Below are 12,923 nucleotides of genomic sequence, written 5' to 3'. Positions count from 1 at the left end.
TGCTTTTTGGTTCACTCTATTTGCTGGTACCACAGTGTTTTCATCAGAGAGGCTTTATAGTCTGATTGAATATTTGTTAGGGCTAATCCTCCCTTATTGCTTTTATTTTTCAGGATTTTCCTTCATATTGTTGCATGTTTTTTTTTCCCATATGAACTGTAGAATTAGCTTGCATCGCTCCAGGGGGAAAAATTTACTTTTATTTTATTTAGAATCACATTGCATTTATATATTATTGAGGGAGAACTGATATCTTTATGATGTTGAATTTTCCTATATGAGAACAAACAATGTGTTTCTATTTGCTTAAGGCCTCTTTTTTGTCCTATAGGAGTGTTTCACAGTTTTCCAAAACAGTTTTGGCACATTTCCTGTTAAGTATTTTATCTTTTATTTTGTTTGTTTCTATATTAAATGACATTATACCTTTTGAATGGTCACCGTTAGTACTTTTTCTGTATATGTTCTTAGCTAAATTTTATACCATGCTATATTTCAGAACTGGTTAGTTTTATTTTTAGCACTGATTCTCTGTTTTCTAGGTGTTGTATTATATAATCTACATAAAGATATAAATTAATTATTTCTCAATTCTTATGCATCTAAATGTTTATTATTATTAGCTTATATCTCCAAACCTATGTTATATAGTAGTGGAGAGAAAGGACATACTTGCTTCGTCCTTGATCTTAATGGGAATGCCTGTAATGTTTCTTCATTAGGTATGGTGCAGGTTTGGGGCTGAGATATAAAATATTTCTTCATGTCAAGGAAGTGTCCCTTAATTTTTATTTTATTTTTATGAAATTATGAATGAGTGTTGAAATTTGTCAAGGGCTGTATTACACTTTATTATTTGTTCACGATTCTTTTTTCCCTTCCTCGTTCATGATTCACTGTGTGGGGACTGTACTTAACCTGTACATTGATATTGGGTTTGATCATATGACTTGCTTTGTCTTTAGTTTTTTTAACTGAAGTATAGTTGATTTACAATGTTGCAGGTGTATGGCAAGATGATTCAGTTATATATATATATATATATATATATATATATATATATATATATATATATATTCTTTTTCAGATTCTTTTCCATTATAGGTTATTACAAGATATTGAATATAGTTCCCTGTACTATAGAGTAAGTCCTTGTTGTTTATCTATTATATAGTGTGTATCTGCTAATCCAAAATTCCTAATTTAGCCCTCCCCCCCTTTCCCCTTTGGTAACCATAAGTTTGCTTTCTACGTGTATGACTTGCTTTGAACAATGGGATTTGATCAAAAGTGACAGTGTGTCAGTTCTAAGCCCAAAGCATCATATGTTTCTGCTCACCTGTCTTCTGTTCCTGCCTCTACCATCAGAAAGACAGACATGCCCTGGATAGTTGATCCTAGATAGAGAGACATATGGAGCAGACCTGAGTCCATCCTGCAGCCTGAAGTACAACCACCCCTGCAAACCCACAGACTGTTGAAGGAGAAAAAGAAAAATATTTGATGTCCTAAGCTACTTAGATATTGAGGGTGTTTGTTACTCATTATCTTCACAGGAATAGCTGACTGATACAAATTCTTTTTTATCATCTATAAGTCTAATCATTTGACATCTTTCTCCCTAGATCTAACTATATGGTGAATTATAGGAATGAATTTACCAATATTGAAGCATCATTGTTTGGGTATAAATCGCCCTTGATTATGATGCCTTCTTTAAACTTGATTTTAGATTCTGTTTATTTAGAATTTTTCCACTGCTACTTATGAGTGAGACTGATTTATACGTGTGTGTGTGTGTGTGTGTGTGTGTGTGTGTGTGTGTGTGTTTGCAATCATTACCAGGTTTGAGTGTCAAAGTAATACTTGTTTCATAAAGATCATTTGAGAGTTTTCTTTTTCTGCTACAATTTAAATGGTATTAGGGTTATCTGGTCTTTGAAGTTTTGATAAAATTCCACTGTAAAATCATTTGGGTCTAGTTTTTATAGTTAGTTCTTTGATAACTTTTTCTCTTTCCACTATAGAAGTTTGTCTATTTGTGTTTTCTATGATTAGCAAAGTTAATTTTGGTAAATTTTATTTTCCTAGGAAATAATCTATTTCATCTAGGTTTTCTGTTTAACTTGTACTGAGTTGTGCAAAATATAAGTTGCTTCTGATTTGTAAAACTTCCTCATGTCCTTGGTTATCTCCTTCTTTTTATTTCCTATTTGTGCTTTCTACCCTTCTTCCTTTATTGGGTTAGCTAGTGGTTTATCTGTGGTGCTGATTTTTTTTTTTTAACAAAGAACCAGCATTTTGATTTATTAATTTCTACTATTTTTTCTGTTCCCTATTACTTTTAACTTTATTATTTCCTTCCCTGTGCTTTCTTTTGCTTTACTTTGTTGCTCTTTTCTAATTTTTAAGATGGCAGCTCAGTATCCTTATTTTCATTCTTTTATTGTTGCTGCAAGAATTTAAGGCTATGGATTTTCTGTGATCACCGGTTTAACTGTACTCTATTGAGTTTATGTTTTCATTAGAACTATTTTTTAGAAATTCTGCAATTAAAAATTTTCCCCTTTTGTCCCAAGAGTTGTTTGATAGAGAATTTTTAGATTTCCAATGAGATTTCTAGTCTTAAGAAGAGCAGAGGAGCAAGGCATAGAAATAAGGCACTTGCTCCACTTCAGGTTTCCAGGACTTTTAGTTTTGAATGGAGTTGAAAATTTTGATTATTAGCTTTTAGGTTTTTTCCAGTACAAAGGGACTATTTGTTTATTATCTGTAAGTGATCAGAATAGCTATGGGACTTACCAAGTTGTAGTCCAAGGGCAAGAAAGCATAAATTCACTGAGAAAATGAATGGAGAATGGTAAAAAACAATAAAATTGATTTGTGATTGCGTCTAAGCTTTCATTAGCTTTTACATCAGCTTTGTGAAAATTAGGAAAAGTTTGCTCTCACTCAGTGGAAGTGGCCTACAGAGCCCTGCATAGTTGGAGGAGTTCTGGCTGAATATCAGCCTCCACTTGACTCCTGTTTCCTTGACTGGGAACTTTAGCTCAGCCAGGGGCTGTATGTTTGATCCAGAAGGTCTTAGATTGCTGTCTACTAAGTCCAGCACATTAATTAAAATGATTACATGTATTAATTGCTAGGCAACTGTAGGGAATCAAATAAGAAATGCAATTGACATCACCAAACTCTCATTACATTCGAGATATAAGATTTATTCACACCAACAAAAATAATCACAACAAAATATAAACTAATTTAAAAAACAAAAGATCATAGTGACATGAAATTTTATATTCTCTAAGTGTGTAAAAGTTTTTTTTTTGCTTCTACGTAAACTTCTTTTCATAAAAGGGTAGCAAACATTAAAATGCAGTGATGGTTTGCATTTCTTAGGTGGAAAGAACATAGGCTAAACCCTGACGCTTTTAGTTTACAAGGGTGTTACCATGAAGTCACACACTAAACTAATGATCAAAACCATGATCTGTTTCCAGATCCACACACATATACATTCACCAACTAAGCAGAGAAATAAGCATTTCATATTCTGTCCCACTCTGCTATAATGTATTTTTTCTTTTTACTAAAAGCAAAGTAGGAAACTGTATTTTTCTCCTTTTAGTTGACCTCGGAAGAGACACTATCCAATTCATGAGAAACGCGAAATTTCAGGTGTTTGTCTTCTTCACTCTTAAGGTCTGGGACTAGCTTGTCTTCCCGGCTACGGAATTCTTGGCTGTGGAACTCATGGCTGACTTTGGAATTATCCTGACTCTCAATCACGTCGGAACGCTCACTGCTGTCATCCCCGGCCTTCAGCTTGAATTCTTTGGAATGCTCGCGGCTGTGGGTTTCCACACTGCGGTCGTCAGGCTGACTCGTCTCCTGACTGTCCTTCCCGCGACTGTCCCAGTCAGAAGACCTGTGGAGGCGCTGGGCAACCAGGATGGCCTTGGGTGCATCACCCACCTCCTCGCTCTCCACGTGTGACGTGACGTCCTCCTCTGTGGCATCTGGATACTGAATCACAGCACAAACGGGAGAAGAATTCAATAAACAGCCAGAGATGGGAACACTGTAATTTTCTTCTGCTTTCTAACTTTCAGCCCAACGTATTCTCTAAAAATGTCTAAATTTGGCTGAAGCAAAAAAAATAATACTAGCATGTTACATTTTTTCAAACCAAGTCCTTTCATTATGTCATCTCCTCTAGTTCAATAGGTACATCAATGTTGTATGAGAGGAAACCCATGAGGAAGGTCTCATTATCTGTTTTACATAAAGGGAAAATGAATCGAAAGTTAAAAGTAAAGGGACTAGTACATGGCAGGGCTATGTGCTAAATCCAGATCCTTTTTTAATTTAAAAAGGTGAATAGAGGGCTTCCCTGAAGGCACAGTGGTGAAGAGTCTGCCTGCCAGTGCAGGGGACACGGGTTCGAGCCCTGGGCAGGGAAGATCCCACATGCCGTGGAGCAACTAAGCCCATGCACCACAACTACTGAGCCTGCGCTCTAGAGCCCGTGAGCCACAACTACTGAGCCCCTGCACCACAACTACTGAAGCCCACGTGCCTAGAGCCCGTGCTCCGCAACAAGAGAAGCCACTGCAATGAGAAGCCTGCGCACTGCAACGAAGAGTAGCTCCCACTCGCCGCAACTAGAGAAAGCCTATGCGCAGCAACAAAGACCTGACACAGCCAAAAATAAATAAATAAAATAAATAAATTTTAAAAATAAATAAATAAAAAAGCAAATAGAATAAGTGCTTTATAACCAGGATTTGGAAAAATAGCATTGTGATTGAGAGACAAAATTAGGGAGAAATTATGTGGACTTTAATACTAAAACCACCAAGTGGGAAAAGGTTTTGTATTCAATGATCATAAAGTAATAATACTTGCTGAATGAATGAACAAATGAGCATGCAGACCCTTGTTCCCTAGAACTGGGCTCTACTCATAACCATCTCATGTGTCTTGTTCAAGGATTTACCTGGACTTCAGACCTGCGGAACTTCTTAGATTTCGACCTCAGTCCATAAGCCACACTATCACCTCGGCCGTCGTATGTGTCTCCAGTCGGGACAGGTGGAGTGAAAACGGAGGTTGCTGGAACGTCAGTGGGAAAATCAGTGACCACTTCATCAGATTCATCAGAATGGTGAGACTCGTCGGAATGGTCAGCGTCATTGGAGTCATTTGCGTCAGTGTCCTGGCTGTCTCCATCCTCTTCGTCATCCACAGTGTCTGTGTGCTCAGGGCTTTCATTGGACTTACTCGGGAGGGTCTAAAAATCAAGGTGGCCGGAAAAATTGGTGTAAGGGTTTTAATTTTCCTTTAGCCTTTACGGTGCCTTAGCCTTTTACTATCTTTATTTAGTTTCAGAATCTTTTTTTTTTTTTTTAAGTCTTTATTGAATTTGTTACAATATTGCTTCTGTTTTATGTTTTGGTGTTTTGGCCATGAGGCACGTGGGACCTCAGCTCCCTGACCAGGGATCGAACCAGTACCCCCTGCCTTGGAAGGCGAAGTCTTAACCACCAGGCCGCCAGGGAAGTCCCAGTTTCAGAATCTTTGTATTCACGAGAAAGCACTCAATGGCTTTTAAGAGCCAAAGTGAGCATCTTCCAATTTCCCTTTTAACACAAGGATAAATGGAATCCTATTCTGAGGCATTTTTCTTGCTTTTTCATAAACATTATTTTCAAGCCAAATGTATGAGTTATAAATTTATATCGATAACATGTTTTTCCTTGTTCATTTTAGACACTATTTAATTTACCAAATTCAATAATGCAGTAAATAGAGATACATAATTGTGAGATTGTTTTTTTCTATGACAATTCTCAGGAGATCAGAGCATCCATGTATCAATGCTTACCCCCAAACCTAAAACTCCTCCCTATTAGCCTGGATAATCAAAAGGCGACTTTGTTATCCATGTGTATAAACTGCAGCTCAATTAACCAGTTAATGTCTATCACACTTCTGATTGCAAATATATTGGGTCATTTATCTCACTTTCCTTATTAGAAATTCTTAGCATCTTCAAATAGAATCTTAAGGAAAACAAATTTAAGTTATCCCTTTGCTTAGCAAATACATTAATAATTCCAATAAAAAGAATAGTTATTAAATAAACCATTATGTTAGCAACGGAAACGTTCCTGGAGTCAAAGTCTTGGCTTCGGTAGGCATTAATTAGATGCTTACCAGATATTAGATGACAGCAACAAAATATCTTAAATAAATTGCAAGAGGCTTAGTATTTCAAACAACAGACATTAGTAAACATTTCCTGCCACACTAAACTTATTTGAAACCTGGTATTTCTGACATTTAGTAAATACTTGTGTTTTTTGTGAGCAAGTTTTAGACAGGAAATATTTTTTTTTTTTTTATGGTTGGCTGAGCTCATGTTAGGAAGGGAGGGTGGGTCTCAAGATGCAGGTTTTGAGGAGAAAGTTCCTAGTTCCTATTGTTCCCTTGGATGGTGGTGGCAGAGTCACTCAGAGAAATGAGACAAATATGAATCGGGCTACCAGGAGCCCATCCCATAATATTTCTCCTATACCCGCACCTCCACTCCACTCAGTAAAGGCTCTACTTCCACCATCCCTGACCTAGAGCCCACCATACTGTTGGCCCAGTATAATCAGGTCTGCAGAAAGTTCAAGGCTTTGGGTAGGGAATGTTATGCACCCCTGGAATTTCAGGCCAGTGGATAGGCAGGGCATTTACTGGAGAATTTTTTAATGGAATTTTGCCAGAATTGAACCCAGGCAATGCCACTAGGAGAAAGAGTTGCTTCCTTAGTCCCTCCCAGACATGATGGACCTTGGATTCAAAGTGGAACCTCACCTCTTGCTTGTTGTCAGCAGTTTCCTCAGAGGACACAGTATTCTGAAGAAGGAAGGGTACAAATCAGTGTACATCATACTCTCTTAACTTTTTAATTCAAAAGTTAGCCTTTTCCATACAAAGCAGGTCTTATTTTTTAGCCTCATTGGTGGATGGCTTAAGCAGGAAGACAACATGACAAATCAATTGGTGTCCTAAGTTCACGTTTACCAACAGGCAGGAAAGATCCATTTAACAAGCCCAAATGGCCTGCTTGGTGGCTATTTTTTGTGGTGGTGGTTCTTTAATTGTGAGAATTTTAATATTTAGAATTAATTAAAATTAAAAATACCTGTGGTGCTAGGAAAGTCTGCTTCTGAGATGGGTCAGGCTTTAGCCATGTGGCTATAGCATCTGGGTATTTGTTGTAAAGCTACAAAAAAAGAGTTGCATATTTGTCATTATTAAGAAAAAGAAACAGGGATCTCTAAGTGATAAGCTGAAAAAACAACTATACTTCCCCAGTCTTGATCGATAAGCATAATATGCACTATTCAGTCAACTAGAGCCTTAGCTGTATCTTTCATAATTTATTTTTTCTGGTAGAGTCATTTAACACACCATTACATAGCACTTATGGTGAGGCAGGCACACTTTCAAAGTAATTTACAAATACTAATTCATTTAATCCTGGGATAGGTATCATTATTATTAGTCCTAGTTTACAGACCAGGAGAAACTCAGTCACAATGAAGTTAAGTGATAGTAAGTAGCAGAGCCAGGGTTCAAATCCAGTGGCTGTCCACATTGATGATACACTGTGCTTTTCTGTTCCATGTTTGTTAGCGGAAATTACTCTCAGATGAAACACAGCTAAAGCAGAGGCGCCCTTAATTTGTGTTGATCTTCCTTGTTTCCTGTCTCTGTGGAACAAGGAGAAACTCTCTAAGGCTGTGCTGTCCAGTATGCCATTCTCTAGCCATGAAACACGTGGCTATTCAAATTTAAGTTAATTAAAAAAAATTTAGTTCCTCGGTTGCACTAGCTATATTTCGAGTGTTCAATAGTCACATGTGTCTAGTGGCTACCTTAGTGGGCAGTGCAGAAATATAATATCAACACCATTGCCTAAAAGTTCTATTGCTTTAAGGTGCCAAAGACATGAATGGAATGGCCTTTCACTTGGCCAAGTCATTTATCTGGAAAATGATAATAATATGCTAGTGCAGAGGAGTGGAAATTGCTCTGAATTAAGTGTCATCTGGTGGGCTGTACAGCCCAGGGCAATCACTTCACATCTCTGTCACGGAGAAAAGTTACCCTGGGGGTTCCAAGAATTCCTTCACAGCCACAAAGGAGGGGAAGAGCAGGAAGGAAACCAGTCGTAGCACTTTGGGTTTCCCCATGGTTGGCTCTAACCAGAGCAGCTTCATATTGGGCTTCTATGACAGTTTTTGCTGAAAGAATGGGTTCCTTGACTAAAAAATGTGAAAACTACTAGTCTAGATGAGTTCAAAGTTCCCCTTTTTTTTTTTTCTTTAAAATATATATATTTATATAAATATTATACAGATAAATGTTATGATTGATTACATTGAATGTACATATTTATTCTGATGATACCTGTAATACAGGCTTTATCTGTATTTATAAGATAAATTTGTAATGTTTAAAAAGTAATATGAAGAACAAATAGATAAGAAAAACAAACTAAAATCTACCCAGTAATCATATCACTCCTAGATAACCGGTGTTCATCTTCAGGGGTGTCTCTTTACAGACTTTCCATTTTTCCTACTAGCTCTAGATTTCTAGGATTCTAGAAGGTTGAGCTCTTCACTTATCTCCTAAATAACATTTAACCACTTATACTGCTGTGGCTTCATGTGCCATATTTTATTCTATTAAAAAGGCACTAATTGTTGCCTCAAAAAGTGTGATCACTATTTTCTCTGGAAATGTTAATTTTCTGGCTTATTGTTGTGATTCAACACTTGTGTTCTTAAATCACTTGGAAAACAGACACACTTACTTATACCCACTTGCACACCCAAACACACACAGCAATACTTCTCCTAACATCTTCATTAAGCAGTCTAACTGCAGTGACCCCAGGCAGCTCTATGTTGGCCTTTATTCTGTTTATCTGGAATTGAACTCTGTGTGCCTTTTTGTCCAAGCTCCTTGGGACAATGCCCGTTTGTTGTTTGGCTGGCACGGTTTCACCCTGTGGAGGGGCAGGTACGTCTATGGTGCTGGTCGAATAATTATAATAAAGAATTTGATTTGGTCTTATGTTTGGCTAGAAAAATGTGATCTAAAGTCATCTGATAAGCACAATAGATACAAACAGCATAAACAGACTTTCTTTTTATAATGGGCTTCTTAGCAAATATCTTAGGAGATATTGTGAATATTATGGTTATGCCAACTCTCCAATATGTGAGGTGAATTTTAAACTTAGCTTGCCACTAAGTAAAGCAAAAGATGGAATTTTTTACTTCTAGAACAGTATGTTGACTCATGGAAACAAAAAGTCACACAACTTCATAGAACTCATTTTACATAAATGATAGGCCTACAGCATCATTTTATTGTATTAAAAAATCTAGTTTGGTTTTAAGAGACTATATTAATTAAAAGCAATTCTGTGCTTGGTACTGGCCTAGAACCATAGCAGGCACTCAATAAATACTTATAAGTTATTTTGTTTGACTATGAAAATAAGTAAAATTGCCATACGTTTGTAGCACATTTGCAGCAGTTGCAAAAATAATTTAACTATATGATAAACCTAAAAGATGCTCACCTGCTTTTCCTCAGAGCTGCCAGAATCAGTGTGTTTAACCTTGGAAACAGAAAAGGTGAAGAAAGATTACAGTGTGAATGTGTTCCTAGCACCTTGAAACACACAATTCATTTATTTTGAGGAATTTTCTTTAAGATTCAGCTGTACTCACTGGAAGGGCGGAGGCAATGCCCAAGAGGCAGAAGCAAATCACTGCAATTCTCATCGTAATGAATGTTCCTGCAAAATATTTTGTAAGAAATAGTTGATCTTTTCCTAGGTTAAAACAGTGATGCTTTTTTAGGCTACCACATTACAAAATCGTCACAAATAAATATATATTTTCTGTAGAAATACCCTCTACTTCTTAGAGAAAAATTTTCTTCTTAATATTATGATGTTTTGAGTTAGTATTTGTAATGCCACCTCCTCTATTCTCCATCTCTTCCTATTAGGCAAGGAGAGAGGAATTTTACAAGTCTATATTTATTCAACTTTAAAATTTAGAGTTTCAGAGATTATGCTGTTGCTACCTCATGTCACCAGCCATCTAAACCTAAAAACAGATCAACAGTAATTGAGTTCAAATAATAAGCTGGAATGGGAATATTTATTTTTCAGAGAAGAAAAACACAAAGAGAAAGAGAGAAAATAAAACTGTGAAAGAAACTTGCTTTCTCCATTTTCCAGCATGCATTTCAAATGTGATTTTCAACTTAAATTATTTAAAAGGTGTTACTTAGGTGAAATGAAGCTGTCTCTAAAGTTAGTAATTTAAGTAAGGTATTCTAGAAATTTGAAACGAAAAAGAAAAACACTGAAAACAGCTTTCCTATTTTTAAGTCTAAATTGTGTCATACAGGTATTTTGGATAAATTTTAACAGCTAAATACAGAGGTGAAAATACTCAGAAAGGTTTTTTTCCTTGAAAACAGGATAAGTCAAATCATTAACTAATTAGCACTATCATTTGTTTACATTAGCACTAAAAATCATTTTCCTTTTAAATGTCTCCACAATCATCTATCCATTTAAAATGATGTAGATAGAATCATTCCAAAGGGGCACAGACATTTCCTTTTTTTTTCTGATGGCAAGAAGTACTTTCAGTTCTTTTGAGGATGGCGTGGAAATATTTTTTAAGTTTTGTATTCGACTGTCTTTCAAAATAGCCGGCCGCCTTTCCTGCAGGAGATCTGCCCTGGATCTGGCATGCTTATTCCGAAGACTAGGGCCGTTTAAGTCTGATGAACACCTTTTACTGTTCAACTCTTTCCCTTACAGCTTGACCTTCCCCATGAAATGAAACAGTGCCTACATAGGACAGCAAGCAAGCAGCAGACTGCAGCCTTACCTTGGTCTGCGGTGGCGGAGAAGAGCCCGGTCCCAGGCGGTGCTGATTCTGTCTGTGCTCAGTGCTGCACTCTGGCCGCCTCCTCTCCCTGCTGCTGACAACCAGGACCTCTCAGAATTTAAAGGCTGCTCCAGACGTTCTCCACCAACGCAGGGGGCGGAGAGATGTGTCATGAGGTTTTTTGCCACTGCTCAACCCACTTGCTCCTACACTTCCCCCTCTGGTTTTGTGGTTACAAAACAAACACATGCACACACACACACACACACACACACACACACAGACTACTCTGCAGTTAAAACATTACTTACGCACAATATCATTAACCAGCTTTTTCGTGTATAGGATTGGCTCTCAGCATCCTGGAAGGGTATCGAGGGCGTCCCATAGAAAGGGAAGGAGGGAAATGACTAGTTCTTACCAAGACTCTATAATTTCTGGATTAGAATAAAAATATAATCTAAATCAGTCTTAAATAAAATGAAATAGAATGGATTTTTGTTTCTTTTGGTTTAAATAACAGATGAAGGTAATATATGCAACCAAATTTGCCTCACAGTTATACTTATTTAAGAGCTACCAGCCTATTGTTCAGATACATACAAAGAATTCAGAAACCCTTCCTCCATTTTCACTTAAGCTCTGTTTTGTGATTTCAAGTGTGTAGCAGCCTGTCATTTAAACAAATGGCATTAGTAACATTAAAATCCAGGTTCACGCTCATTAAATTGGATTTACATTGACCTTTCAAGGACGTGGATTTTTGTCGCCCTCTTTGAATTGTTTGGAAGTGATGGATCTGCTAATTGCTATATAAAACAGAAGAAAGGTAATTTATTCTCAATGCGGCAGAAGTAAAGCAGCTTCTGACCGAGAGCAGGGTTACTGCTTGAAAGTGCTGCTTCAGGAGCCAGAGTGTGGCTTTGAGTTCCACTCTGCCACTGATTAGCTGTGAGACCTTGGGCAAATCACGTAGCCTATCTATACCTGTTTTCATCTGTCAAATGCACAGTTCGTGGACGTTTTGAGAGGTTTAAGTGAATTAGTATGTGTAAAACTAAAAATACTTGGCACATATATGCAAATACCCTGCCTATTTTAACCAGCGTATGTGTGTTAACTATTATTAAGATTTTTAGGAGGAGCAGGTAGTCATGATTTGTAGTACATTTAAATGGAATAGGTTATTGGAATGAGATCAGATGTAAGATTTTTAAACTGTGTACATCGACAGGATAATTCGCACACCTCTGAAGGGCTGGATTAGATTTCTGAATTGTCTTTTTCTAATTTTTCTCCCAGGATATATAAAGTTGGTTACTTAATAAGAAAATTAAAAAGAAAATTCTATATTAAAAAAAAAACTTTACAGGGTATTCAAAAGGTGTTTGAATGAAAAGAAATTACAGTTGAAGGTTGAATATTGGAACAGAAATTAGGGTTTGCAGAGCTCTGAGTCCACTTTAAATATTTAATATTGTTTTGAAATTACTTGACCTCTTCATCTACCTTTCTCAGTTGTGAAATGGAGATTGCAGTATTAACTTATCTCACACCTCCATTGTAAGAATCATGTGTAAAGTGAGATTAAAGTTAAATGTTCCTATTTATTATTGGTTGTATCTAAGGTGTCAACTCCTATTTACCAAGTATTGCTTTTAAAAAAAAAATAAGTTTATTTATTTATTTTTGGCTGTGTTGGGTTTTTGTTGCTGTGCGTGGGCTTTCTCTAGTTGCGGTGATGGGGGCTACTCTTCCTTGTGGTGCGCGGGCTTCTCACTGCGGTGGCTTCTCTTGTCGTGGAGCACAGGCTTTAGGCGCGCGGGCTTCAGAAGTTGCAACACGCAGGCTCAGTAGTTGTGGCTCGTGGGCTCTAGAGCTCAGGCTCAGTAGTTGTGGTGCACGGGCTTAGCTGCTCCGTGGCACGTGGGATCT

General features: G+C 37.1%; 1 protein-coding gene across 1 annotated transcript; it reads right to left on the bottom strand.

Moving 5' to 3' along the window:
- Positions 1-3,197: 3,197 nt before the first annotated feature.
- On the bottom strand, positions 3,198-11,232 carry SPP1 (secreted phosphoprotein 1). The gene is made up of 7 exons (XM_068542420.1): positions 10,989-11,232; positions 9,807-9,874; positions 9,656-9,694; positions 7,199-7,279; positions 6,868-6,909; positions 5,000-5,293; positions 3,198-4,026 (listed from the first exon to the last, which is right to left on the bottom strand). Exons 2-7 carry the CDS (start codon positions 9,858-9,860, stop codon positions 3,625-3,627), a joined length of 912 nt encoding a protein of 303 aa, XP_068398521.1. The 5' UTR covers positions 9,861-9,874; positions 10,989-11,232; the 3' UTR covers positions 3,198-3,624.
- Between the last annotated feature and the right edge of the window lie 1,691 nt (positions 11,233-12,923).

The sequence above is a fragment of the Eschrichtius robustus genome, chromosome 4 (assembly GCF_028021215.1).
Source record: "Eschrichtius robustus isolate mEscRob2 chromosome 4, mEscRob2.pri, whole genome shotgun sequence".
Lineage (NCBI taxonomy): Eukaryota > Metazoa > Chordata > Mammalia > Artiodactyla > Eschrichtiidae > Eschrichtius > Eschrichtius robustus.
This window is presented reverse-complemented; position numbering and strand designations above follow the sequence as displayed.

Bases quoted from the DNA above. Each gene is read 5' to 3' on its own strand.
- SPP1 (XM_068542420.1), bottom strand. From the start codon at position 9,860: ATGAGAATTGCAGTGATTTGCTTCTGCCTCTTGGGCATTGCCTCCGCC. The intron at 5,294-6,867 runs GTGAGGTTCCAC...CTTGATTTTTAG, and splicing joins CTGCTGACAACAAGCAAGAG to ACCCTCCCGAGTAAGTCCAA. The intron at 4,027-4,999 runs GTAAATCCTTGA...GCTGTGATTCAG, and splicing joins TCCGCAGGTCTGAAGTCCAG to TATCCAGATGCCACAGAGGA.